Source organism: Eulemur rufifrons, chromosome 7 (genome assembly GCF_041146395.1).
Source record: "Eulemur rufifrons isolate Redbay chromosome 7, OSU_ERuf_1, whole genome shotgun sequence".
NCBI lineage: Eukaryota > Metazoa > Chordata > Mammalia > Primates > Lemuridae > Eulemur > Eulemur rufifrons.
In genome coordinates this window covers 284,083,628-284,111,331 of record NC_090989.1, presented here as the reverse complement: position 1 = coordinate 284,111,331, position 27,704 = coordinate 284,083,628, and the positions used below count along the sequence as shown (strand labels likewise).

General features: G+C 63.6%; 1 protein-coding gene across 1 annotated transcript in view; it reads left to right on the top strand.

Annotated features, from left to right (window-relative positions):
* Nucleotides 1–974: 974 nt before the first annotated feature.
* Nucleotides 975–27,704, top strand: part of RXRA (retinoid X receptor alpha) — a 153,209-nt gene continuing 126,479 nt past the window's right edge. The window contains exon 1 of the mRNA XM_069477050.1: nucleotides 975–1,491. Within this exon, the coding sequence (XP_069333151.1) occupies nucleotides 1,416–1,491 (76 nt within the window). The 5' untranslated portion in view covers nucleotides 975–1,415. The remainder of the gene's footprint in view (nucleotides 1,492–27,704) is intronic.

Below are 27,704 nucleotides of genomic sequence, written 5' to 3'. Positions count from 1 at the left end.
CCGAAAATGGGCTGAGTGACAGCTCAGCAGAGCAGTGAGTGTGTCACCCTCAGCTCTTACTGGGTGGCGGATGGGGTGGGCTACTGGAGATGGGGAAACTGAGGCCCACCAGTGGTGGCAGAGCTGGCTGGGGCTCAGGGAGCCCAGGGGCCTGGCCTGGCACTCAGCGGGAGCCCCAGGTCTGAGTGTCCCTTTGTCCTGGCCCGTGAGGGGCCCTCCCCGCCCCACAGATTGTCGTGTGTTTCCTCCCGTGTGCTGTTGAGGCCTCGCATGGCAGGTTGGACCACGGTCCCCTGGGGGTGATTTCTTTGTCTCTTCGGGGCCCCCCTGCATGGTGGCACAGGGGACAGGTGGCCTGCATCTGGGGGCACGGGCGGACGGACAGCAGCACGCTCGGCCCCGCCCCCGCCAGCCCTGCCCCTGCCCAGCCGCAGTCGTTTCCCTAACACCTGATTTTTCATTAAAACGGCCACGGCTCCTGAGCTGTCCGAGGTCACGGGGGCTGCGCGGGGAGCTGAATGAGGCCATTATGCCGGCCTCTAATGTCCCTGCGGCTGCAGCTCTTGTGCTGCTGCGATCAAGCACCCGGGACACTCCAATTTCCGCCTGTCCCGCGGCGATCGTATCGGGGCCTGAGTGATCTCCTTGCTGGCGGGCCAGGCCCCGCTCATCCACACAGCCACCCGCACCGGCCGTCCCCCCCTCGGGAAGAAAGGCTTGCGCCACTGCGGCTGGCAGGGCTGAGACAGCTGCCCCCGGCCGTTGGCCCCAGTCCCACCTTTGCCCTGAGCCGAGGTCGGGCACAGTCCGCTACTGGCTGGGAACAGGCCATTCTGTTCTCTTCCCTAGGAGGGGCTGGGGCCAGGGTGAGAGTAGCCCCTGCATGTCACCCCCACGAGGAGGTGGGGAGTAAGGGGCGGTGGACACAGCAACCCCCTGGGGCATCCTCAGGGCCCCAGGCCTCCATTGCCCCATTTATTAATTAAAAGCCCCATGACCTGGAGGTCCGGCTGTAGCGGAGCCTCACGGCAGCCCACTTGGACAGTTGAGGCAGGAACTGGAGAACAAGCTGGTGACCGGGTCCCGGGGCATCGTCACCCCCAGGGATTTCCATGATCGCTGGGCGTCAGGACACGTGGCGCTTGCAGGGGGCTTTGTTCCCCAGCTGGTGGCTTTGCAATGAGAAACCATATTTTAGAACTTGACTGAGCAAAAACAGGAAACAACCCAGTGTCCCCTAAGTGGGGACGGATAAACAAGCTGTGCCGGTCCCTGCCGCGGAGCATCATCAGTGACAGAAAGACGCCGGTGCCTGCGCCGACTCCAAAGGCTGTGCTCGGATCCCGCGCACAGCGGGCTGTCGGCACGGGGCGCGCCCGGGGCTGCCCGTGGGTGCCGGGAGTTTCGGGCGACGGATGTGCTGTGTCTTGAGTGTGGAGATGATTACGGGACCGCGTGCATGGTCAAAACTCTCAGAACTAGATAAAAAGGGTGAGTTTTCCTGTGTGTAAATAAAAGTGGGAAAAGCTTCTCTCCTTACACCCTCCAGCAGCCGGTTCAGGCCCAGCCACACGGATGGACGTGCTGTGGGGCCCAGAGGCCGCTCCATGCTTACCGGGTGCCAGGAAGGGGCCTCACGCCAAGTGTCCCTGGCTGGGCCTGGACCCCAGGAAGGGCTGTGAATACCTGGCTCTGTCCCCTTGCGCAGGCAAGGACGCACCTTCCTCTCGCCGTCACAACCGGGGCCTCACCAAGCACACGAGCACCAGAAAGACTGAACCACCGGGGAGGGGACAGAGGCTGAGGAGCCGCTGGCTCCCTTCCCAGAGAGTCCAAGCAGCGGGACTCCCTTCCCTCCTGCGCAGCGGGGGAGACTCTGGGGAGGCTCCCGGAGGGCCGGTCCCTCCCTTCCCGCCGCTGGCCGGCCTCCCCTCCCGCGCACGCTGCCGCCTCTCCCAGCTCCCCGACCCCTGACGCCGCGGTGGGAGGTGAGCGGGTAGAAACGGCTTCTGTGCGTGGGCCCCTCCCTGGGAACCTCGGCCTTGCTGTGGCCCTAAGAATGCGCAGCTGCGTCCGCCGGGTCCTGGGTCTTCAGAGTGGATTATCCTGTCGACCAAGTGAGACCGACCACCTGTAACTGTGTGGCGTCCCCTGGGCAAACAGGGACTCCCCCGGATGGTGGGCAGGGGAATTGGAGGCACAGTGAAAGCAGCCACTTCCCAGTGTCTGCAAGCGGCTCTGGGCACGTCTGGAATCTCATTCTCGGTCCACTGAGCCCAGGTCACCCGCCCAAGGCAGAGCCAAAGCATCCAGCTCGGGACCGCTGGCAGGAGAACCGGCCCCTGCCCCACCCAGGCGGCTCCCAGACCAGGCGCATCGGGCTCTGGGGGCGCCTGGGCACCAGCATTTTGCAACACGCCGGGAGATTTCGTGGGCAGCCCGGGCCCTGGGTTGACCCCTTGCTCTCACCTGCCCAGGCCGGGGCAGTCCCTTTACCGTCTGAAATAATCACAGGTGCTATAACTCACCTCACACGTAATTTTGCAAAAAAAAAATCAATATAAAGTCCTGATAGTAATATGAAGGAGGACTTAAAGGGAAATTATACAACGGAACAATACATGTTTCGACAGGTAAATGCCCGGCCCTGTCCCTCCGAGGCTTGCCTGGCTCCTGCAGTCCCCACACCGGCCCCGCTGCCGAGGCGGACAGACCAGGTGCAGAGCTCGGGGCAGCACCTGCGGGGTGCAGTGGTGTGACTTTGTCCCCTCGGCTCACGCCGTAGGTGCTGTCCCGGAAAATTTAGTGAATATTAAACACGCACAAAAGATCCTCTGGGCTTGTGAGCGTCCACTTGCGTAATTATACATGGTCTTGTCACTTACCTGAACGTCTGGTGGGACAGGAGACAGGCTGTGCTGTCTCCGCTGGCCCACACGGTTACCACGTGTCACTGTGACAGCCCGAAACAGCCCTTCCCGAACTTCTGAAATGCCCCAGGGGTGGAGCCACCTGGCATTCAGCCATTTCGATGGGAGCGTGAGGTGCCGCCGCAGGGAGGACCAGCTCCCGGGGCCTGGCGTGTCACCTTGTGTGACGCTCGTGGCCGTCAGTGTGTCTGGAGGGCCGGCGGGGGGAGGGTGGGCAGCACCTCTGACGGGGCGGACGGGGCCTGGCCTAGGGCGAGGAGAAGGGGCACTTGTCCAAGGCTCCAAAAAACTCCGAAGTCAAGAAAAATTATGTTTTTAATGCAGTGTTTTTACGAATCGAAGCTAATGCAAAATCAATGCAACACATCCATGGTGACGGAAAGCCCCAGGTTTACACGGAGAGGGTCAGTGCTCCCAACTTTGCCTTCTGCCCCGGGCTCCACGGGGCCAGGCAGGGCCCCACCGGACACTCGGCTCCGAGGGCTGTCTCTGTGGCAGAGGCTTCCTCTGCTCCGCGTGGTGTGAACTTGGCCTCACGTGCAGCTACTCGGTCACGTCTGAGTGGCCGACAGCTCCCCACAGGCGGCCGCACGGCTCCGGTAGAGCCGAGACGCGGCTGTGCTGTGCTGGTGTCTCTGGCCCACCGGGTGGTCTGCGGCCTCAGCCCCGTCCAGCGCACAGAGGTGGGAGCCGGCTTGCGGGTGGCCTGAGGGGCGTAGGTGTCAGGCAGTCCAGGCTGGAGCTGTCAGCCCTGCTGGACTCACCGGGCCGGTTCTAACTGTCCCCTGCCCTGGCCACACCCCCCAGTAAAATCCAGGTCTCTGGGGTGGGGCCTCTCAGGACTGTCTTAGAATCTCCCCGGGGGACTCCGCTGTTCAGCCGGGATCAGAGCCCTGCACCTTCGCGGAGCCTGCGGACCCGGCGTCTGTCATGGCGCCAGGCGCTTCAGTGCGCAGGGAGAAATTGTCACCTGACGAGTGTGCTCCTTCCCACCTGTCTTCACACCTGTGCTGTTCCCTCTGCGAAGACGGGCGTGCGATGGTCCCAGGATTATGCCTATGTCACAGACAGGGCGCACACTGTCATTTTTACACTCTTCACCTTGTTCCAGAACTTCCCTGGCATGTTCTCACAGAGCCTCAGGGCAGCCCCCGGTGGTCAGGGCCCCCGGGGCCCCATTTGACAGGCCTGGAAGCCACGGAGCAGAGGAGCGACGTCTTCTGCCCGAGCCCCTCTCTCCCCTGCAGGGCGAGACCTTTCTGTGCCCTTTTGTCAACACCCAGAGCCGGTGACGCCGCTTAATCTGTCTGGCTGGAACCGCCGCCTGGTCCCTCACCACGGTTATTGCATTTTGCACCGAGTCGCTCGGATTTTCTGGGTTATTGGCTCATTTTTCATTTTGCATCTGTAGTAACAGGCTTGGAGATGAGGAGTGTGCGGGGCCCGGCCGTGATGGGAGAGCGTCTCGTGCGAACACCCGCAGTCCGGAAAGGGCTTTCGAAAGGCAGGGGGCCAGAGCAGGGGGTGGCGCGTGGACTCAGCTGGCCCCCGGCCCCATGGCCGGGACGGCGTGGCCAAGCCCACCGCTCAGAGCGAGGCTTTCTGTGCAGCGGAGGAGGGTTCTGCGGCGTGTGGTGGCCGCTCCCTGTGTGTCATTCCGTGGCTGTAACACGTTATAACCATGACGGATACCTCCGAGTCATAAAATAATAGAACTCTTTTATTTCGGGGATCTCTTAGAAAACACGAACAGGAGAGAGAAGCGCGAAACGGCTGACGTGGGACCGGCTTCCTCTGACATTCGGTCACCCCCCGCTGCCCTCGCGCTCGCCTGCAATCCGATTGTTTCGGCTCCCACAATGCACCTGTGTCCACGTACCCGGCCTCTCCCGAGGGCCCCGGGACCGAAATAACAGCAGCGCCCACGGCCCCTCTCTCTGGGGGCGGGGCGGGTGTCGAGACCCCCTACGAAGCGGTTTCCTCCCTGGGCTCCGTGGCAGACAGCGCTCGTCTGCGAATGCCAGCGTGGCCCTCGCCGTCGGGGGTCGGGGGATTGGCACAAGGTCACAAAACAGCCCAGGGACAGGGCCAGGACTCGCACTCAGGTGAGGGATGAAAGAGCATCTTCTGTCCCAACACCCAGGAGTATCCCGCACCTACGCTCGGGGGTCCGGGGCTCTGTGCGCGGGGTGGGGGTGGGGGCCGCGGCAGCAGGAAGCCAGGCCACGGGGGCCACGCTGTGATGGGAGAGGCAGGAATCAGCGGAGCACGTCAAACAACAGCGTACTAGATGCCACTAGGCTTTGGGGGGCCACGGAGGTGGGGGGCGTCTGATGGGGGAGCTCTCCGCGCGGAGGAGGGGCGGGGGCCTGGGGGTGGGGCAGGCAGAGCCCTGCTGTGTCCCAACAACACAGGCTTGTGACGGGGGAGTTTGTCCTTTGTTCAAGCTACACATGAGCGCGGAGTGCGGGGCCAGCCGCTGGCCACCGCACCGTCCCTGTCCCTCAGCGCCAGGTCCTGCCCAGGGCCTCAGGAACCCGAGAGAACCTGCCGCTTGTGTCATGTGGGACATCTCTGTGTCTTCCTCCTAATTTTGCTGTGAACCTGAAACAGCTCTAAGAAAAATAATGTTTTTAAAACAATTTAAAATCCCACAAAAAACCCTCCCCCAAATCTGCCCCTTGGAGAAGTGGCCGGCCCACCCCAAGGAAAGGCAGGCGCTCTGCAAACTGCCCTTGCTCTGTTCGTAGGAATCCTTACGATAGGAAGGGGTCGCATGAACTTTTCTGAAAGGCTATGTCTCTGCCTTTCAGGGCTAGCTGCACCCCGAGGGGAATCTGAAGATTTGCATATTTCTCTCACCTCCTTCAGGTGAGGTTCCCAGTCCTGCCGGCTTCTGCCAGCCTGGGCCGGGACAGGTGTGGCGGGCGAGCCCATCGTGTCTCGGCTCCCGAGCCTGGACTCCCACAAGGTCCCGGCAGCCCTGTGGCAGCGGTGCCTGCGCGGGCTTCCTGCCTCTTGTGCCTGGGCCCCTGGAGTCTGGTGACAGTGTCACCTCACCACGCATGGACGCTCCTCGTAGCAAGACACAGAGGTCCACATGGCCTCTTTGTATCCCTTTCCTGTGGTGGCCAAAAGCCCAGGAGGCCAGGCTGGGGAGGGGCTGGTCTGTGGGGACTCTGGGGACACGAGGGGCCGAGAGGAAGGAGCCCAGGATCCACCTCACTGGTGGCCACGTGTGGCTGGGCCATGGCGGGCGTGTTCCTGGGCAGGTAGCCGGGCACCATGCGCCACCAACTCAACGCCTGGGGCAGGAATTAGGACGGGGTGTCAGGAGAGGGGGCGCAGCTGAGGGAAGCAGGGTGAGGACCGGGCCCCCCGGGGGGCTGGGCAGGTGGGGTCGCTCCTCTCTCCCGTGGGTTGGAGCACGTGGCAGGCGCTCTCTGGCACCCTCAGCCAGCGCGCCCGAGGGTCCTTGCAGCTGCCCTTAGCTGTGTGTGACACCCCGTCCGTCAGTGGTCTCCAAGGTACTTTAGCCCTCCCTTGGCCCCGGGAGGCAGGCCTCTCCGTCGCACTTCGTGGGTGTGCCAACCTGCTGCCACTGTCCCTCCGGCCACGTCTGCTGGGCACAAGCTGCCAGTGTCGGAGGGAGAGCCGCGGCTGGGGCTGCGCAGCGTGGGGGCCTGGCCCCGAGGGGGATTTCACGTATCACGCGTGTCTGTGTGAATTTCCTTCGTTAAAAAAATTGTTTTTATTTAAGTTAAATTCACACAGTAAAAATTGATCCATGTTAAAGTGTACGATTCAGTGGCATGTCGTGCACTCCCAGTGTTGTACAGCCACCAGCTCTGTCGAGTTCCGGACCACTGTCACCTCCCCAGGAGACCCTGTCCCCGTCAGCAGCCACTCCTCTGTCCCCTCTCCGGCCCCTGCAGACCCCCAGTCTGCTCTCTGTTTCTAAGTATTTGCCTATTCTGGTAATTTCATGTAAGTGGAATCCTATGACGTGGCCTTCTGTGCCTGGCTTCTGTCACCGAGCGTGGCATTTCCGAGGTTCACCACGCCGTAGCGTGTGTCAGCGCCTCGTCCTTTCTGTGGCCGAGTGACACCCAGTGCACGGCGGGCCGAGTGCTGCTCATCCATGTGCTGAGTGACGGAGCTTTGGGCTGTGTCCACCTTTCGATCACTGCCGCGGGCCTCGTGTGCGTGGATTTGGGTGCTAGTTTTCAGTCTTTCTGGGCACACCGTATCCTTAGGGCTGGCAGTGCTGGGTGACAAGGACATTCTATGTCCAACTTTCTCAGAAACCACCACACCCTTTTCCTCCATGTCTCTCTTTGGTAACACGTCTCGAGCACCAGCTACCAGCCACCTTTCCGCACTGTATTTTACCCCTACGCCGACCCTGAGATGTCAGTGCTGACGTGATTCCCACTGGAAAGACCAGGACACTGAGGGTCCCTGAGGCAGGTGTCACGCTGGTCAGTGGTGCGGCCAGGACACGGGGCTCTCTGTCCCTTCCGCCAACTCTACAGCTTGCCCATCTCTGGAGCCCTGACCCAACTTGCTCCCTCCCAGGAGCCTTGGAAAGGGCCACTCTTCCCAGCGCCCTCTGACCCGTGTGCCTGGGTGCAGAGCTCGGGCACAATTTTAGCTTCTGAGGGTGAGAACTTGTGTCCTCGTTCTTTGTCCCCCCTGTTCCGATCGTGCACACAGTAGGTGCTTTATAAATTTCCTGGTTGCGAGCTCTGACAGATTTGAGCTGATCCCAAGACAGGGCCTGGCCTGGGTAGATGCTCCTCTCTTGGCAGCTGCCGTGGGGTGCGGTGCCTGCGTGGGGTGCGGCGAACCACAGGTCAGCCCCGGTGTACTGAGCCTCCTTCCGACGTAAGGAAAGTCATGTGTTTGGAGAAGAGGATGCTGCCAGGGGAGCCCGAACCTCTTACCTCTCCTCTGGAAAAATAGATCATTTTCTTTCTTCCCCCCACCGCCCAATAGCAGAGCAGATGTTAACTTTCCAATAAACAGGAGAAAAAATAGATGAGAGACATTTAGCAAACTATAGCTGTGCAGGCCTGAGTTATCACTCTGATTTCAACTGGGACTATAAAATTTTATGAGCTATTAAATTGTCCTAAACCTCCTTTAACATACAAACTTGAGTGTCTGAGATTACCCATTAAGAAAAAGTAGGTTACATCAGGAGAACTTTTACTACTTACACTCAATTGTGTTCAATCAATAAAACTTTTAACTAGCCACGTTGCTCCGTGCAGTCTGGGTCCGGGGTGGACGGGCCGTCGGTGCCTCAGGCAGGCCCCTGAGCTTGGCTGGAGCGGACGGCAGGGCTCTCTGGTGGGCTCGCCTGCGAGCCTTCCTGCGGGCTCTGGCTCTGGGTTGGGGTTCCACAATAGGAGGATTGAGGGGGGCAGAGACCAGCACTGCCCACCCAGCACACGCTAGGACGCACGTCAGCCACGCTGTGGCCCAAGCGAGCGTGAGGACCCGAACCCTCCTGGGAGGGGCGCGTGTGTGTGGAAGAGTCTGGGCTGCTCATCTGAGGGTGCAGGGCCGGGGAGACCGTGCACGAGGAGCAGCTGCCCGTCCTGTCTACAGCCAGGGCACCCAGGGCACCCACCCTCCAGGGCAGCTGAACCCTTCCTGGAGAGCAGCCCTGGGCGTTTCTGCCCCCCCATGTCAGGCGGGGGCTCGGTTCTGAGGTATAAGGCCTGGGGGACAGCCTGGCTGGTGTTCCCCTCACCAGGGGAGTGAGTGGAGACCTGGGGGTCCCTTAGGAGGGGTGGGGCGCTCCTCCGAGGTTGCCCCCCGGCTGAAGGACTGCGGGGAGGGAGGCATCGCTACACAGACAGCTCTCCTGGGTCCTTGCAGAACCATCTCTTCGAAAGAGACCCCCTCCCGAAGGGGCCCAGGCAGGCTCAGGCCGCAGGGGCTCCGTCTGGCCGTGCCCTGCCCCGGGGAGGGGGGTCTGCCTGTGCCGGGCCAGGGCTGTGGGCGGGGCTCTCGCTCAGGCCAGGGAGGACGGTGCTGAAAGGGGTGACCCACACCTGCGGGTGTGGTGCTGTCAGCTCCCTGACCTGGAAAACGGGGTGACGACACTTGCTTCAGGGGGACCAGGAGATGAGAGGAGGTCGTGTCCCACTGGCCACTTCGTAAAGTAAAATGGTGGCTCAACCAAAAAAAAAAAAAAAAAAAAAAAATCAGATTGTGTAGATGAAAGGAGAGGTCTGGGGAACGGCAGTGAAAGGCATCAGGCTGGTTCTGCCTTTTGCCCCAGAGCAGGTCGGGGTGGGGTGTGATGGGGGAGAGGCCGGGACACCGGAAGCCTGGCCGGGAGCACGGGCTCAGGGCACCCCAGAGGCTGAGGCTGCATCTGTGGGGGCAGGTTGGAGACTGAGTCGCTCCCCCGGGGCCGCCAGTAGGCGGGGAGGGTGGGGGAGCCTTCCAACGCCAGCATGGGCGGGAGTCTCCCTGCCTCCTGGGGGCAAGCGGGTGATACCTGGGGACCGTTCTGGGAGTGGGGAATGGTCTGGCCCGAGCCAGTCCTGCGTCTGAGGCTCCATCTGTCCCGTAACCCAGAGGGGCCTGCAGGGGCTCAGAGGCCATCACTCCCCAAGCCCTGGGAGCTCCAGGGTGGCCGGGAATGGGGGCGCCTGGCCCCGGCAGCATCTGGAGGCTGGCGCCCGAAGTCAAAACCGTTGCAACAGACCCATTGGGCAATTCCTGCGGGGAGGCGCTGTGTGCTGGGAGCTTGGTTTCCACATCCAGTGTTTGGATCAGTGCAGACGCAGTCCCTGCCGCTGTTTATGTGGCCGTCCTCATCCCTTCCAGGCCCCGGGAGCGTGCACGTCTGCTGGCTGGTTCCCTGCCATGCCCTGGCCGCAGTGGTCAGGGGGACGTGCCCAGGCCTGCAGCTCCCAGCAGCCCTGGTGCCTCTGGGCTGGGCAAGAGCCTGGTCTGAGGCCTCCTGGGACAGCCCAGGTGGGACGGGGCTGGGTCAGCGTGGATTTGGGGTGTGTGTTGGGGTGGGGTCAGTGCACAGGGTGGGAGAGCCGGGCCTGCTCTCTGGGAGTGTGCTCTGCCAGACCCCAATTAGCCTGGTATGCGGGGCCGTGACCTCCCGCTTGCCTGGTGACAGGGCCGTGGGATCCACTCCCAGGCCCCTCTCTGCCCTTGCCAGACAACTGGAGTCCCCCACCCCGGAATGCTTCCCCCCACCCCCCACTCTCCGCCTGAAGTCCAGACCCTGGGATTTCAACCCAGCCCTGCCAGCAGCTGGCTGAGGGCCTGGCCCGGTCACTGTCCCCGCGGGCCTTGGTCCTGAGCAGGGCGACAGATGAGGGAGGGTGGAGGTCACACAGTGAGTTGGGCCAGGAGGTTAACCCCGGCTGCCCCCAAGTCCGGGGTCCTTCTTGGCTACAGGGTGACTGTGGGGGCCCCGTGAAAACAGTGATGTGTGTCCAGGGACTCACCAAGACCACCCTGGACACAGAGTGGGGGGCTGGGACTGGGCGAGTCATCCGATTGGGGGCAGACTGGGAGGTGCCTTGTGGCGAAGCTGGACGTCCTGGGGTCCCTCGAGAGTCTGGGAAGAGGAGGTGCGACCTCAATTTGGGGAGCTGAGTTGGGAAAGGGAGGTCGGCAGCAGGTGACGAAGCCGCGGATGGTGGCTGAGAACTGCTGCCCCAGCACGGGAGCCTGGGTGCTGTCAGGCAGTGGGGTGATGCCAGCACCCTCAGGGAATGTGTGACAGGCTGGGGGTGGGGGAGACAGGGCAACCCTGAGCCCTGAAACGCCCACTGCACCCCATGAAAAAGGCCCAGCAGAGGTGGGTGGGGTGGGGACATGGCCTTTTCCGTGGCCTCCCGAGAGTCGTGTCCCCTGCTGCTGAACCTTCCGCCTCTTAGCTGAGGTGACAGCGTGACGGTGATGTGGCCCTGCTGCGTGGAACCACACCAGCTCAAGGCCCGGTGGCACCCTGACGCTCGGCTCCAGAGCGGGGGACGCTTGGTGGCCCCCAGGGCTCCCATCGCCAGCTGCGGGACCACCAGCCCGGGTCAGAGCGGTCTCAGGAACCCTGGTTCTGGCCACTCCGTGGCCTCCCTGAGGGGCTTCTGGAGCCTTTACCCAGCCCGGCCCCCCGCCAGGCCTGCTGAGCACACTGGGTCCTCAAACGTACATGACCCTGGGACCCCAGTTGGGCAGGGCCCTGCGGAGACCCCCTTCGGGTGGCGCTGACCTGCGCCTGCCTCCAGCTGCGGGGCTTGAGCCGTGTCGGGAGGGCACGAGGCTGGGCCGGTGCTGCTGTCCTCGCTGATTCTCACGGCAGCCCTGCGGGATCAGTGCTGCAAGTGTACCCATTTTACAGAGCGGGACACTGAGGCACAGGGCTATGGCCCTCACCCCAGGCAGCCCCGCCTCTCCTCCAGGTCACTGGAGCCCCTCCCAGGCCTGGTTCCTGGATGGGCTGGAGGGGGTGGACCAAGCCCTCCCACCCCACCCCTGCCGTTCCCTCCTCTCCTGTTTCCTGTCCGCCTCGGTGCCCCCCCCCCCCCCACTGACTGCTCTGTCTTTGGGATGCGGCCAGGTCCCCAGAGGGCCGTTCAGTTGTCCCCTTCCCACCCCTCCCAGCTCAGCAGTCTCATTTCCCTCTCTTTTCCTTCAGTAGCCCCCTGGGGGGGTCTTTGCTCAGCGAGATTTCCTCAGGGACCCATGAGCCCCTCAGCTTTCATTTCCGCAGGCCCTGGCGTCTGAGCCCTCCCTGCCCCCGCGGCCCCACACTGCGCCAGGCAGGGCTCTGCTGGGCTTTAGGGCAGAGCAGGGGTCACTGGAGTCTGCACCGGGGCTCTGACCCCATGGGGCCCCTAGCTTGGAAGGCCCCCTCCCCACCCCCCCGCAGGTGCTCCTGCCCCCGCCCCCCCGCAGGGCGATTGTGTGGTCGTGGGGTGGGGGCAGAGGGACACCAGCCACAGAGGTCCCTCCCATGTCTGCCGTCATTGTCACTGCCGGGTGCAGGTGCGGGCCCAGCTCCCTCTGCTCTGCAAAGGGTCACCCTGCTCCGCCCTGGACACCCAGGCCGCCGGGCCTGAGCCTGTTCCCGCCTGGACTCCTCCTTTCAAGGGTGTGGGGAGGGGGGGCTGGGGCCACCCAGCCAGGATGGAGCTGCGGCCTGCACTGTCCCACCCCACGCCCTCCTGCGGGCGGCCCGTGGCTCTCTCTGCCTTCCCTCGGCCACAGCCTCCCCCAGGCTCCCATGGCCGCCCCTTCCTCCCCCCCGCCGCTCCCTGCTGGGGGCTCTGTGCCCCTTCCTCCTTTCTCCCCTTTTTGGGAGGGGGAGGTTAGTGGCTGAGTCTTTGTGACCCTGAGATTTAGCCCTTGGGTACAGGAGCAGCCCCTGTGTTCAAAGCCCTGTCCCTCCATGAACCGTGTGACATTGGACACTTCTAGGTGACCTCACCTGGCGTCGTGGGTCGGCCCCCAGGTTACAGGGAAGTGGGCAGTGCACGCCTGGCCTGGGGCCTGTGGCACCCAGAACAGCGACAGTAGGTCCAAGGTGCTGTGTGGGCACCGTGGCCTGGGGAGGGGACCACGCCCCGGCTATGGGGAGACTGGGCCCCACCGCTGTTGTGGTGGCATGGCCAGGTCACTCCCTCGCCCTGTGCCTGCACCTGACCTCTGGCTGGGATGATGCTTTGGGGCCTTTGTCACTTTCCTGGCAAAGTTGGGATCCGGCATCAGCAGACCCCTCAGGCCAAGACTAGCGCCAGACCCATGACACGGCGTCCTGGCTGCATTCTTGTCACTCGCAGTCGGCCCAGGGCTGGGGCGTGGGCAGCGCAGGGCACGTACCCCCACCCCCGCCCCAGGACTTCTGCTGCTCTGCGTGGGTGGTGCTGCCGGCACCCCAGCGGCCGTGTCTCCCTCTCACTGGTGCATTGGAGGGTGGATCCATCTGGCCTGTGTGTCCGAGTGGTGCTGGCTCACAGGTGGCCAGAGGCTCCGCCCTACCGGGGAGCCCCCCGTCCTCCCCCCGGGCCCTGGGAGCCTGAGGGGTGGATGGCCTGGCAGCCCTGGCATTGGCTGGCCCTGCGGCGAGCTCCCCGACACCCACTTCCCAAGCGGGCGCCTGGCCGGGCTGCCTCCCGCTGTGGCCAGCAAGCGGGATGCTCCGTGGCCTCCTGGGGGCCGTCCCTGACGGTCCGGGCTGGAATCCAGGGAATTGGCCGTTCCGTGCTGCCTGGCTTCCCACCAAATCCGAGGACACAATCGACATTGGTTATGAGCTCGGGACTCCGGGGACATGTCTGCAGCACGTGGGCGGCAACAGGCTGTTGGGGGACAGGGCCCTGCCCTGCCAGATTCGCGTCCGGCCCAGGCACGGGGCAGAGGCCTAGCTGGGGTCGGGCAATACGGGACACCCCGCCCTGCCGCTTCCCACCTGTGCCTTTGGGGGCACCTCTTCTGGGTTCGGTCTTCTCCTTCTCACGGGGTTCACTCAGGCAGCCGGTGAGCATTAATTGAGCACCCACTGTGTGCCTGGTGCAGCTTCAGTCCCAGTTCTGGTCGGCCAGCCTTCCCCACCTTCCCGCCTCTTTCTCTGGGATCCTTCCTGTCCTCCCCACCCCCGGGGTGAGCCTGGTGGCCTGCTGTGGTCCCACGGTCTGTCCCCTCAGCTCAGCACTGCCCGACTGCCCAGGCAGGTCCTGGGCCAGGGCTGGGTCTGTGTGGCATTTGCCCCTCCAGGTCACTGCACCGGGGGGCTCACGTGCTGGGCGGGGGCCAGGGGACTCGAGAGGCACTGACAGCCGCCCCCCGCAGCTCTCGGCCTCCTTGGCGGGGTGTACCGATCGTCCCCCACGAGGTTGCGAACAGGCCCCAGACCCAGCCAGGCTCCTCAGCGATGGCCCACGCTGCCCGGCCACAGGGCCTCTGGGAGGGACACGTGCTCTGCCCACCTTGCAGATGACGAAACAGCCTCAGAGGGTTTAATGATGTGCCCGGGGTCGACAGCGGGGTGTGGCCTCCGTCCCTAGTGCAGGCCTTGGCATCTGTGCTGGTTTAACACCGTCCTGGGTGCGCTAGGAGGCCAGCCCTGTGACAAGGTTCTGGCCTGAAATGTGCGCTCGCCTGGCGCCCACCGCTCCCTGGCTCTGCAGAGAGGTCCTCACGCTCCGCTGACCCTTAATCCGCCCTCTGGGGAGCCGGCTCCGGCCCCCTCCCCACCCGGGGGAGCCTGGCAGCCCTCCGGGAAGAGCTGGCGAGGAGGGGGGCTGCTGTATCCACACGTGAGAGCCCTGTGTCTGCCCAGACACCCGCTGTGGTCACACAAGCAGGCCTGGGGCACTCCCATGGCGCACGTGTGCACACACACGCACACGCAGTCTGTCCATGCACAGCTCATGGGCGCACGCACCGCTGCAGCTCCGCCCAGAGCCGGGCAGTGGGCAGCCGCGTGCCCCGCCGGCCTGCCACCCCCTCCCTGGCAGCTGGGAGCCTCGTTTTGCAATTCTTGCATTTATTGTACAGGCCTTTATATCGGCAGAAGCTTTCAAAACACTTTAGGCTTGTTTACCGAGCTGTGCGAGAACATTTTGTCTCCTCTCCAGCTCAGCCTTCCAGAAGGATCCGGAACGTGCCCGGCTCCTGCCCGGGCCAGCGATAGCCCCTGGCTTCTTAAAGGGCCAGCTGGGCTCACCTGAGGTGGGACAGTGGGGCTCGGACAGAGGCCAGCAGGCCGGCCCCTCGCCACCCCGGGCTGCTGGGTCTGACTCTGGGTCTGTGGCGGAATGAGGCGTTCGGGGCTGGGGACCAGGAACCAGCACAGAAGTGACTCAGAGCCACCTCCCGCCTCAGCAGGCTGTTTAGGGGACCGTTGCGAGACTGGCCCCCATTATCATTATTACCTTGTACCTAGATTTGGCAAGACAGCCCCGCTGCCCGGGCACCCCGCTCCGCCGCTCCCAGAAATAGGGCCGGAGCAGCGGGGACAGGAGACTCTGTTCCCCTCTGGTTAAGGCCCAGGCTGTGAGGGGCCCCGAACAGAGTCTCCAGCTGCTGCCTTGGGGACCGAGAGCCCGACTGGCAAGGGCCAGGCACCCCGCTGTCCCCAGGGCCGGCCCAGATTGCTCCCGGGCTCTTGCTCACAGCAGCGAGTGGGGCCTTAGAGAGCAGAGTCCCCAGAGCCGTGAGCCGGGCGGGCGGCGGGCGGCTGGCTTCCGGCCCCACCCTGGACACCAGCCGCTGTGAGGCCGGTCAGTCCCAGCCCCTCCGGGCCTCTGTCTCTTACCCCTGACCCACTCTGTAAAACCAGGAGGGCGATGGATCCACGCCTGCCCGGGTCCTTCTCACTCTGCCAGCTCGGGCCTGGGGACGCCGGGCACTGGCTGCCAACGGCCTGCTCCCCTCTCGCCCACCGCCGCCTCCCCACACCTGGCGCTCTGCCCCGGGTTGGAGGGAGTGGAAAGCAAACCATCCTGGCGCTGGGCATTGCAGCTCCCAGATGGGGCTGAACCGGCTCTTGGTCGCAGGGAGGGCCCAGGCCCACTGCCCCCACCCCACAGGGCACTGCCAGAAGGGGGAGGCGCAAGCTTCCCACTCACCTCTGCGCCCCACCCCATGCACCCCTCCTCAGCAGGGCCTCCGGACGTGGCCTGAGGGGAGAGCTGCGGGTCCAGCCTTAATGGTCTCAGAAGGTCCCGTCTCATCTGCCTGCCCAGCTGGCACAGGGCTTTCCTCTTGACCCTCGAGCACGTTTGCTCCTATGGGAACCCCCGTGGATTCACGTGTGCAAAGGTGCCACTACACGTGTACCAGGCAGGTGTGAGATGGTCCCAGGACACCTCAACCCCCTCATGGCCCCAGGTCTGGGCCAGGGTCCGGGCTGGGCCGAGCCCCCTGGGTCCCCAGCCGCAGTGGGGCTGCTTCAGGCTCTGGTCTGGCCTGACCTGTGGGCCCGTGAGACCCCTGGGACAGAGGCCACTCTGGACCCAGCCCACGTCTGCTCACAAAGCCTCGGCCCTCTGGCCTCCTCCCTTCCTCCTCCCCTGCCCAGCAGGTCCCGCCTGGCTCCCCTGTCCTGAGGGTAGGGGCTGCCCTGCCTGCTCCAGGGCCCGACCACGCGGGCTTCAGTGTTGACACTTGAAGGCAGAACGTCCGTGTAAGAGAGACCCAGGCACAGCCGCGGTGGCGCGCATAGGCCGAGCTCCCCGCGCCGGGGCTGCCTCCTGGGCTAGGGCGGGGGCGTGGGAGGCGGCGGCGCCGGCTGGGTCCGGCCCACAGGCTGTGCGTCGGCGGCCTGTGCAGGCCTGGGCAGGTGACTGCCTCCCTGTGCCTGGCTTTCCTCACGGCTCGCAGGGTGATGCGTAACGCTCACAGCAGGGCACCGTGGACCTTGGGGGGCCGAGGGGCGTGTGCCCGTCCGTCCCTCCGGGGCCGGTAGAGGGACACGGAAAAGCAAAGCCCATCCTGGGTGCAGGATCTCCGCCCTGCCGCCTTCAGGTGCCGGGGCTCTGGGCTCCAGGGCCAGCCTGGGAGGACAGTGGCTGCCCCACAGGCTCTGTCCCTGAGCAGAGGGGTCCCCAATGAGCTGTGCCAGCCACTCAGGCTGCCCACACACAAGGCTCACTCCTGAGCTGCGCTGTGTCCCCCTCATACGCCTTCTCCTGGACGCGGCCCCAGGGGGACTCCTCTGAGGCCTGGAGAAAATCGGACAAGCAGGAGCCCCCACCACTCCCGCCACTCCCGCCATTCCCGCCATTCCCGCCATTCCCGCCATGTGCTTCTCGAGGACGGGACCTCGGGCTCCCCCCAGAGCAGCGCTGTCCCCCGGCCCGGCTGCCCATAAAGTGCAGGATCGTCCCAGTGCTGGGAGGAAGGCTGGTGGTCCCCGAGACCCCAAGCCCCTCCCCAGCCCCTTGGGTCTCCCTGGATGGCGGGTCAGCTCCTGGCGGTCATTCGCCTCTGGCTTCTCCTCCTCTAGCCCTTCATACGGCAGCCAAAAGGATCTTTCTAGAACACAAATCCGATCATGTCCTCCGGGGCTGTGCAGCCCTCCGTGCCTGCCCATTGCCCTGCAGACACTGTGGAGGCCACAGGGGACGCCACTCCCGCTGACGTCCCCTCCTCACTCCTCTTCCTGCGGAACCCGCCAGGCTCAGCTGCTGCTGTCTACATCTGTGCACCTGTCTGCGAGTGTCCCCTCCCTTCCTGCCCAGCACCCCAGCTCCTCCACGCCCAGCTCATGCGTCCCCTGCCCCGGAAGCGAGTGGTGGTGGAGGCGCGTGGATTCTTATTGCTGTCCCCATGAGCCGTGTCTCCTGGGGCCTAGACCGCAAGGGCCCAGGGTGTCCCAGGCTCTGTCTGGTTGCTGGGGCCTGCGGGGACGGTCTCTCTCGTGCCTGGCGCTGCTGGCCGAGTGTGGCCAGGGCGGGCGTCCATCGTCCCAGGGTCTGGGGATTACTCATGGCTCATCCCAATGGCCTTTTCATGTCCCCTGCCGCCAGCGTCTGTTTGTTTCAGTTCCTATGGTGCTGCCCTGGCTGGGACGTCCCGGGACAGTGGGCTCCTCACTCCCAGGCTGTAATTTTCCTCTCTGAGCCTCCTCGCCCACTGTCCCCCGCCCTCCATGGGGCCTGAGCCTGGGCTGGGGTCCGGGGCTGCCCGCCGGCCCTGAGGGATGGGTCGCTTGGATTCTGGGTCTACCCGGCCATGCTGGGGTCTTCCCTGCCCCCCTTTCCCGGGCTACATGGCACCCTGGAGCTGCAGCCTGCTCTTTCCCAGCTCCCCACGGGCCAGTTAACCTCCCCCCACCCCCATGCTCTGGAAGCCCCTGTGCCCCCGCCCTGACAGCAGGGTGGCCGTCTGGGCCGGGCAGAGGAGGCGATGTGCTTTCCAGCCGGCCTTGGCGCTGCGCGGCTGGCATGGCAGAGCTGTGAGGGCGGGATCCGGAGGGTGACAGTGCCAGCAGAGGCAGCTTCACGTTTCTTTGGTTTCCAAGTCACCAAGTCACTGTGATGGAGGGAAACAGTTTGTGGCGAGCTGATGGGGTCAGAGACTGTGGGTGATGAGCCTGCTGGTGAGGACGCGTGACCGCAACCTTCCTTGCAGAGCAGACGCGCTGTCCCCGTGAGGCAGCTGTGCCCTCTGGACAGGCAGGGAAACCGAGGCCAGAAAGGGCCAGGCAGGGCGGACTCCCAGGAGAGGGGCGTCTGGGGCTGGGGGCTCTTGGGGCTGCTTCCTGGGGTGATTCATCCATGGCACCTTGCGCCAAGTCGGCGGCACGCCCTCGGCTGGGCTCGGCCCAGGAGCTGCTGCTGTCCTGAACACGCTCAGGGCCGCCGTCCTGGGGGGCTCTGCGTGGGAACCGGAGCCGTCTGTGTCCCCGGAGCAGTGCCCTGGGTTCTCACACCCGCGGAGGCTGTGGGGGCTTCCTCGCCTGTTTCTCATTTGCTTGCACAAAACTCTGAGCGGCTTTGCCCCGGGCCCGATGGGCCTCCCAAGTCTTTCATCCGAGACACAAGAAGCTGCGAATTTTGCCACAAGAAAATTAAGGGATCAGCCTCCAGCCATCTCCCTGGAGCTGACCTCCGGGTTCCAGTGGCCTCCAGATGGGAGTCCAGGCCTCTCCCTACCCCCAGCTTGGGTGGGGACCAGGCTCTGTGACTGCCGCTGGGGCTGCTCTGGCGGAATGGGCTCCGCGTGGTGTCTGGAACCTGGGGGTGCTGGGCTCCAGCTGGACCCGCTGTTTCCCGGCTGGGTGGCAAGTCACGCAGGAACTTCATCTTTCTCACCGCAGACGGGAAGGAGCGCATGGGCCTTGGGACGACGGTTAGAGTCAGAAATAGCCAACGGATTGCAAGGGCGGGCGCCGGACACCTGGGGCTGCTCTGCGGGGGGCAGTGGGCCTGGCCAAGACCCCCGCACCCCCAGCGCCACGAATCTCTCTCACACCGTCAGGGCCAGCTCACGGCCAGCGCGCAGAGATGGCTCGAGAGAGGCGGGGGTGGTGGCCACTCAGCCGTGGGTGTGGGGGGTGGGGGTTTGTCCCTCCCCAGAGGGCTGACAGGCTGGCCCAGGTAGGAGAAGCAACACCAACCTGGGCTTCTGGCTCCGGAGACCGCCCAGGGCAGAGCTGCGGGGAGGGGCCCAGAGTGCCAGGCCTCTGGAGCGGCTGCCGGCAGGAAGCCCACCCACCCCTACCTGGCTGTGCAGCCTGGGAAACGCCCTCCCTCTGCCTGGGTGTGGCGCTCGGGGCCCGCTCTGGGACGGCTGCGTCCCTCAGGGCCACTCTGGCCTTGGCAGCTGGTCTGGGGCAGGGCTGTGAGGGGCAACTGGTCCCCCAGCTCATCCCACCTGAGAGCCTGCTGGGCGCCGGGGCACGGATTTCCCTGAGGCCCCTCGGGGCCGGAGCTCCATGTCCTGCCCCCGTGGCCTCATTCCTGGGCCTCCGACTGTCCCAGCCTCAAGCAGCTCCCTCCCCAGAGCCGAGGGGCGCAGGGGCACCCGCACTCCCGAAGGGCTCAGGGCCTTGGGGGAAGGTCTCCGTGGCGATGCCCGGTGTGGCGTGAGGACTCAGGGATGGCTGGCACCTCCACCTCTCGGCAGCGTGTGGACTTTCCGTGTGGTGTGTTTTCACATTTACGTGGTGGCTGGAAATGGCATTCTGTCAGGGAGCCAGATGCCCCTCTGGCTGGGGGGCCCTCGGGGGGGCCTCCGCTTTCCAGCAGTCCCCTTCTGGGTGGGCAGAAGGGGACGGTGGTGGGTGGTGACTCCTCAGGGCTGAGGCCGCACGAGCCGCCCGGCCCCAGGGAGCAGCAGAGCCTAATTAGACCACAGCCGAAAGGGATTCAGTCAAGGGAAAACTCCTTCCTGATGAGGCCAACAGTGTGGGTTTGATTTCTCACACTCCATTCAGCTCGGAGAGGGTTAATTAGGCACCTACCGTGTGCTAGGCTTGAACTGGCACAGTGCTGCCAAAGCGCACTGTTCCGTGAGGGCCCTGCCCGAGGGGGCCCAGGCCTGCCGAGGGCGGGTGGGGAGCAGCTCTGCAGTGGGGCCCGGCGGCCCCCCGTGGTGCAGCGTGTGCCCCGGCACGACTCGGCGAGGCACGTCAGTCACCTCTGGGCTCTTCCTCCCGAGCCAGCACCACAGTCTAACCATGAGCGAGGCGGCAGACAGAGCCCCCGAGGGACACTCCAGACACTGGACCAGCACCGCCCACCCTGCCACGGTCATCAAAGTCACGAAGTCTGAGAAACCGTCCTGGCCACGAGGAGCCCGAGGAGATGTGGGGACTGAATGTCCTGTGCTGCCCTGGGTGGGGTCCTGGGACAGAAAAGGGACACGAGGGGAAGCCAGGGAAGTCTGCAGCAGCGTGGGTTGAGTTCTGACGCCGTGTGGACGCTGGTTGGTGGCCGTCAGCCGTGCCAGGCTCACGCCAGCTGTGCACAGCGGGTGGGGTCTGCACGAGGTTGGAGCTCTGCACCATCTTCTCAATCGTGCTGTGACTCAAACTCTTCTAAACAAATACAGTTCATCACCCAAAAAGGGGTCCCAGGGCCAAGCACACCAGAGGCTGCCGCCAGCCCTGCGTCTTTGCAGACTATAGCACAGCTCGGGGCACGAGAGATCGTGTGGTGAAGCCCCGGTTTAACTCAACCCATGGTTTCCCACCCCACCTGCCCGGACGGTGCCTTGCACGGTCTGCCCCAGTGCACCCAGCAAGCGTGTGTACGGTGCGAACGAGGCGGGTGGTGAGCCGTGGAGCTGAGGCTGTGGGATGGGGTGCAGGGCTGAGGCTCAGAGCTTCAAACCCAGGCTTGGCACTTAGTGACTGTGTGGCGATTGATTTTATGTGTCAATGTGAATGGGCCACAGGGTGCCCAGATATTTGGTTGAAGACAATTTCTGGGCACGTCTCTGAGAGTGTTTCTGGGTGACATTGGCATTCAAATGGTGGACTGAGGAGGACAGCTGCCCTCCCCAGGGCGGGTGGGCCTCGTCCAGTCCACTGACGGCCTGAGTGAGTAAAAGTTGCTTCATAGCCTTGCTGTGGGGCAACTCTTTTGTTATTACGAAATGTCCCTTTTTGTTCCTATTCCTTGATTATGTAGCTTCAAAACATGTAAAGGAAAAACTAAAATAAAAGGAAAAACAGATATATCCATAATCATACTTTTTCATATAACCAAAAGACTAAGCAGACAAAAAAATCACTATGAATAAAGAAGATCTGAACATGATTAACAGACTTGAACTCATTGGCAAATGCAGAACACAGTACCCAATAGCAGAGTGCACGTTAATTTAAGTGTGCATGGAACATTTACCAAGGCTGGGCCACAAACAACTATCAACAAGTTTCAAATGACTGATATCATTCAGAATAGGTTTTCTTACTATAAGACATTGAAGCTAGAAACTCATAACCACAACAACAAAAATAAATTTAGAAAATACCCAAATATTTGAAAATTAAGCAATACACTTCAAAGTATCCATGCGTCAAAGAAGAAATGACAACTAAATTAGAAAGTATTATGAACTATATGATACAAATGCTGTATCAAAACTTACAGGATGTGGCTAAAGCTGTGCTTACAGGCAAATTTATAACCTTAGATACATATATAAGAAAAGAAAAAAGGCAGAAGATCAATTATCTAAGAATTTGTAGTGGATGCCATGAATATAGTGTATATATACACCATGTATACACCTCCAGACTGCAGGACCCGTTTCCCAGCGGCCGGGAGCACCACCTGTGGATAACTCACTGCTGAGTTCTCCAGGCCTTGCCTCTGCTGAAAGGGCTGCCTCACCCAGGTTCAAGCCTGCACCCAGACACTGGGTGTGCGGGCAGAGGGCGGCAGGTGCATGCATGGGCCTGGGAGTCCAAGGGTGGTGGGCTTGAATCTTGGCCCTTCCACTCCTCCTCAGAGCATCAGCGTTCCCTGCCGTCACCTGGGCCAACTCACTTACAGCACCTTCTGCTGAGGACTGCTGAGGATGCAAAGAGACGATTTGCCCCTGGGGCACTCTGGATGCAAGGGGACCGCTCGGTGACGTCCATCTGACGACCCCCCAGTCTATGCCAAGGTCCAAGCCCCCCGGGGAGCCATGAGTAGAGGCAGGCCCTGGGGCTGGGGGATCATCCCTCACCAGGAGGGCCAGGCTGTTACTGTCTTCCGCACTGAACGGGAGGAAGGCAGTCGTGGGGTTTGCCCAACCTGGGGGAGAGAACAATTGTCCTGCGGAGCGTTCAAGGCACAGGGCAGACCCATCCTGCCCTCCCTGTTTCTGAGAGAGGGCGTTTGTGGCGTTCTAACTTTTCAGTGAGGCTGAGCTACTTAAGCCTGGAAGATTCCATCTTCTGGGGCAAGAGCGAGTGCTCCGTCCTGGCAGGAAGTTCTGCCTCCTAGTCCGTTGGGAACTGTCTCCAGACCCTCCTAGACCGGAGTCCTGCCTGCCCCGGGGACTCCCAGCCCCACTGCCGGTGCCCGGCCACCGGGTGGCCTGCCTCTCCCGCCCACCGGTCCCAACGCCGTGAGCCCCGGGGTTCCCGGCTCTTGGCTCCCTGACTCTGGGCCCCCGAGGCTCGTTGTGCCTCTCTTGCCTGCGGGTCGCTGGATAGGTTCTGGATTTTTGGGTTTAATAACCACGAACCTGGGTGCTGCAGAGGCCCGTCCCGGGTCCTGCCCCGCGTCTGCCACTGAGGCACAGACAGCCGCGGGCTACTGGCCTGGCGCCTTCCACGGCAATAAACGACTTGATTGGAGTCGCAGCGCGCGGGGAGGCTGACACAAATTACGCCTGTGCACTGGGTGGAAGAGATTTCTCTACGTTTAATTATAATTTAAGTGTAAAATATGCCTCTTGTGTGGGAGTTTCGCGCCCTGGCATGATCGCTCCCCGCTCTCTCCCAGTCAGCCCCTTACGACGGCTCTGTGCGCCGTGAGCGGTTAATTTATAGGCTGGTAATAGGCTAAAACAATGTTTAAAGTCATTTTACCCAATGTAGCATGTACAGAGGGTGGAGGTAATAATTATTTAAAGACCCATTTGATTACTTTGGAAGGGCCCCCGCGGTGCCGTTCCCACCCGACCCGTGCGGGTACCGTCAGATGCGCGGGGCTCCAGGACACTCGCCGGAGCGGGGCTGGCTGGGAGTGGGCACTGCAGAGGAGGGGCCTGGCCTCCACTGGCCCCTCGTTAACCAAGTCAGGGCGGAATATTCCGCCACTCAGAAGGCCGCAGACTCGGAGGCCATGGGTGCAGGAGAAGATGTCTGGCTGCGGCCCTGAGTCTGGGGGAGGGATGGGAGCGTGAGGCCGAGTCCGGGCTGGGGGGCGTGGAGGGCGAGTGGACCTGGGTCCTGGTCTCCTCGGAAGGGTCTGGAGGGCCAGTGCCTGGCGGAGAGGAAGTTTGCAGCAAAAATGCTGCAGAATTGAACCAATTCTCTCTTCGAAGTTGTTTGGGCTCCAGCCTGGGCTCTGAGCTGTGGGTGGGGTGGGGCTGGGGGTGCAGAGGGGAGCAGGGCACCCCCATCCACACACAGGGGCACCCAGTGGGCAGGAGGCCTGCGGTCGGCCTGTGTGCCGGTACCTTGCTTTGGTACCAGCCCGTCCCTAGGCCTGGTGTCCCGTCTGTGGGGACAGCCCTGGGGAGGGCCTCTCCCTCGAGACCTGGCACCCACCCTGGCCCGGGCTGCCGCTGGTCCCCACCCCTCCTCGGCCAACCCCTGCTGCCCCTCAGCGGGCGCCGCTGGGGCTGTGTTTACCCAGCTGTCTCTCTGCTTGACGCGGGCAAACAGGCTGAGGGCAGGCCCGAGGGAGGGAGATAAGGCCCGGCTGGTGGCACAAGGGTGAAGGGTTCACCCTACTGAGTCCCATTTGCTTATTCACTGTCCCTGACCTGTCACCTGCCCTCCCTGGGAACACACTGGCCAAGACCCCCGGGTGTTTTGGAAGGCCCCAATCTGGGCTCCAGGAGTCCCATGGGCTCCGCTGGGCTGTGGAAGAGACGCCCGTGGGAACGAGCGAGAATGAAAATGGCACCCAACACTGGCACTTTCCACCTGCCCACCGCGTGCTGGCCCCGCCCTGACGCGCCCCTGCCTCCCGCTGAGGTGGTCCCGTGAGGAGTGGGAATCGCAGGGTCTCGGGGATGCAAACCCCAGGCCTGGGCAGGCTAAGCCGGGTCCTGCTGTGCACCTTCACTAGGATATTGGGACTTCTAATCTGCTGAATGTAATCGATCAAAAGGGAGGTTGGGGGGCCTGGCCTAAGCGGGGAGCTCCTCCAAGCGAGTTGGAGGGCAGAGATTTGAGGGGCAGATTCCCTCCGTCCTCCAGCCCGGCTGCGGGGAATCTTTCCGAGCCCCGGGCCACAGGCAATGCATCCTGCGCACCCCGGGAGGGAACGTGGGGAGGGACACTTGCCTACGGGAGCCTTTGGCCGTGAGCGCGGCCCACCCTGCTAACAGCCACGTGACACTCCGGGCGGAGGACACGGCTGAGCCACGCTCGGCTCCCGACCTAGCGAAACTGTGAGGGCAGGAATGGGTGTTCAGCAGACAGCGAAGTGCCAGGAGCACCGCGGTCCCGCCGCCTCCGTCTGCGTGGGATGCGCGTCTGCACACGGCGCAGCCGGGGTCACCGCTCCTGCCCCAGAGGTTTGCCTGTCACGCAGCGCCACCGATTAACCCATTGTTGGAATTAATTTATGCACACAGGCATCCGCTGATCATTTTGAAGCCCCGATTGTGGGTGGGAACTGCGTGGGCGCCACGCCCACTCCACGCCCGCACTCCCCGGGCGGACACCTCTCCCGCCCAGCCGGGGGGCTGCGCCAACCCACGCCAGGCGGGGCGCTGTGCGGGGCTGGGGGACACAGGCCGGGAGGACAGGCGGGAGCAGACCCCCCAGGCAGCGGTAGGGGGAGCACAGGGGCGCACAGGGAGGGCTGTTCCTGGTGGGGTTGGCGGGTGGAGCAACGTGGACGAGAGGTGACAGCACCTTCTCATTTGCCCCTGACTCTCCGTCCCAAGGTCCCAAGGTCACACAGCTGCTCAGTGGTGAATTTGGGGTCAAATCTGAATCCATCTGAGAATCGAGGTCACCAGCCTCCCGGACCCTCCCCCAATGGGGACAGGTGCCCAACAGTCCCCTCCCATCTTGGAGGCAATCCTATGTCAGGGCGTTCCTGCCAGCACCCCAGGGCCACTTCAGGTCCCTGTGTCAAATGCTGCCCAGCCCTGCAGGACAGGCCCTGGGAGGCCACTGTGGAAGATGGGCCTGACTCCCTCGACCCTGAGCACCCGCCATGGGGACTCTGTGCCCTGACCCTCCCACTCCCTGCAGGGGGCCTGCTCCCCCTCCTCCACAACTCGCCCCGGCCCTGCCCCATGCCCTGCGTCTCTGGAGGGCACATTCCCCCAGGCCCTGCAGGGGAGAGCTGGGTGGATGCCTGGAGGCTGCTAATCCTGGCCAGCCCCCGGCCCTGCCTGGAGCAGGTGACAGGACAAAGGGTCCGGGAGGCTGGGTCATCTAGCAAGCGTTTTCTGACCTCCACAAGCACGAGCCTGAGCCGCTGCCTGCTGGGGGCCTCCAGCCCAGGAGGGAGAAGCCGTGTGCCTGGGTCCTTTGTGTAGCCCTGCAGACCCCCCGCTGGGCCGTGGGCCTCCGGACGCCTCGGCTTCGGTGTGGTCCGGCTGTGCCCTCACCAGGAGCGCCTGGCCCTGACTCCCTGGGGCTGTTGGATGCAGCTACCTCGGCTTCCTCACCACGGCCCCGCTGGCCAGAGGCCCTGCTCATTCTGGCCGGGCCACCAGGGCCTGAAAATGCCACGGTCTCCTGATACCTGGTGACTTTGCCAGCGCTGGCCACGTCCTGCTCCCAGGGTGGTCTGACCTGAGTCCCGCCCTTACTGGGGACTTCATTCCGTCCCATTCCCTCGTTTACTCTCCCGGCCCCGGGCCCCACCGCGGGCTGTGGGGGCAGCAGGCATCTCCAGAGCACAGTCCCAGGCCTGGCACAGAGGGGACCCCACCCCTGGACGGAGCCCAGATTCCACCCTGGCTGCTCCTCGACCACCCTGTGCTCTGGGCCCCGGCAGGCCCTGAGTTCCCTCCTCCTCCTTGTCACCCGGACAGCTCCGCCCATCCTTCATGTCTCCCCCTGGATGCACCTTCTTCCAGGCAGCCCTCCCTGATCCCCTCAGTCTTGGTCCCCCGACATGTGCACTCTGAGCTCGGCCCAGCCAAGGCCCTGCCACACAACGTCAAAGCTGTGATGGACCTGCCCCCTCAGCAGGACCAAAGTCCTCGGGGGCCAGGACCCACCCACCTTCCCTGCCGCCCCCCTGGGGCCCAGCGCAGCCCTGCCTCAAATACTCAAGGAATAAATGGATGAAGCAGGGCATGAGTGAAGTCCCCACCCTCACTGCGACGGCTTCCAGCTTGGAGCTGCCCAGGAGGCCACAAGGGGCTGCCTGGACGCCGTGGGGCCTGAGAGCCAGGAGGGGAGGAAGCTACCAGAGGGACCTGGCGTCTCCCGAGGGCCCACAGAGGAGGGCGAGGTGCTCACGCGTGACCAAGTGCGAGGAGGGGCCTCCCCGCTGCCTCACCAAACCTTGTCGCGGTCGGCACGAGGTTGGCGGGTGCATGTGGTGCCCACCACGAAGGTCTGGCAGTCTGCCCCTGCGGTGTTGAGACAGCACTTCTAGAACAGGGTCAGGAGGGTCCCCGAGGCCAGGTGTCCCTCGACTGTTCTCCCAGGGCCTCCTGCCACGTGCGCAGGGAGGGCTGTGGAGCTTGGCGCGGCGGGTGGGGTCTAGCTCCGGACTAGCATGTGGACGTCCAGGTCTTTGTCCTGGCTCGGCTCCGGCTCACTGTGTCACCTTGCAAGTCCCCTCCAGGGCCTCGGTCTCCCCATCTGTGAAGTGAGGGTCCCCAGAGCTTCCTCCACTTCCTTAAAGGAAGGTTGTCCCGTGGGGAGCCACGAATCCAGACTCAGGACCCAGGTAGACGTGGGTTCAATCCCTGCCTGGGCTGTGTTCCTGCGGTGTGGCTTTGGGCACATGGCCGAGCCTCTCTGGGCCTCTGTTTTCTCTGATGGTGCCGAGGTGAGGGTGTGGAGAGGCGGTGGGTGGTGGGCGGTGGGGAAGGGGCTTCTAAGCCAGAGAGCAGCTGTGTGTGTTTGCTCCTGGCCTGAGACTCGATCCTCTGCAGCCTTTCATGACGACATCCTGAGACGCCTCGAAGGAGCAAGAGGGACCCCCAGAAGTCGAGGAAGACCGGGCCCCTCTGCAGGGGGAGCAGTGGACTGGCTGCACCCATGCTCAGGGGCTGCCTTGGCACAGCGTGTTCTGGATGCTTCTGGCTTCTCTCTGCAGGGCCCACGGTTGGACGGGCCGTCGGGGCTCTGGGTCGTCTTGCTGATAAGACGAGCCTGCCGTGAGCCGGCACCGGGCAGGGGCGCGGCCACGGTGAGGCCTGGCGGAGAGGGCGGCCCTCAGGGAGGGACAGCTGTTTGCACGTCCAGGAATCGCTGTCGAGGGTTCGGGCGCCGGCAGCAGCCAGCGACGCCAGAGGAGCCCGTAGGGAGGCGTGGAGGTTGGCAGAGTCCCGAGCACAGTCCCCACATTTCCTGCGTGGCCTTCACGGTGGCCCCATCTTGTGGAGGGGTCCTCTGAGGAAAGAGGGAGGAGAACCCCACCCCACCAGGCGTCTGCCCTCCCCTGCTCCCCGTCTGGCCGAGGG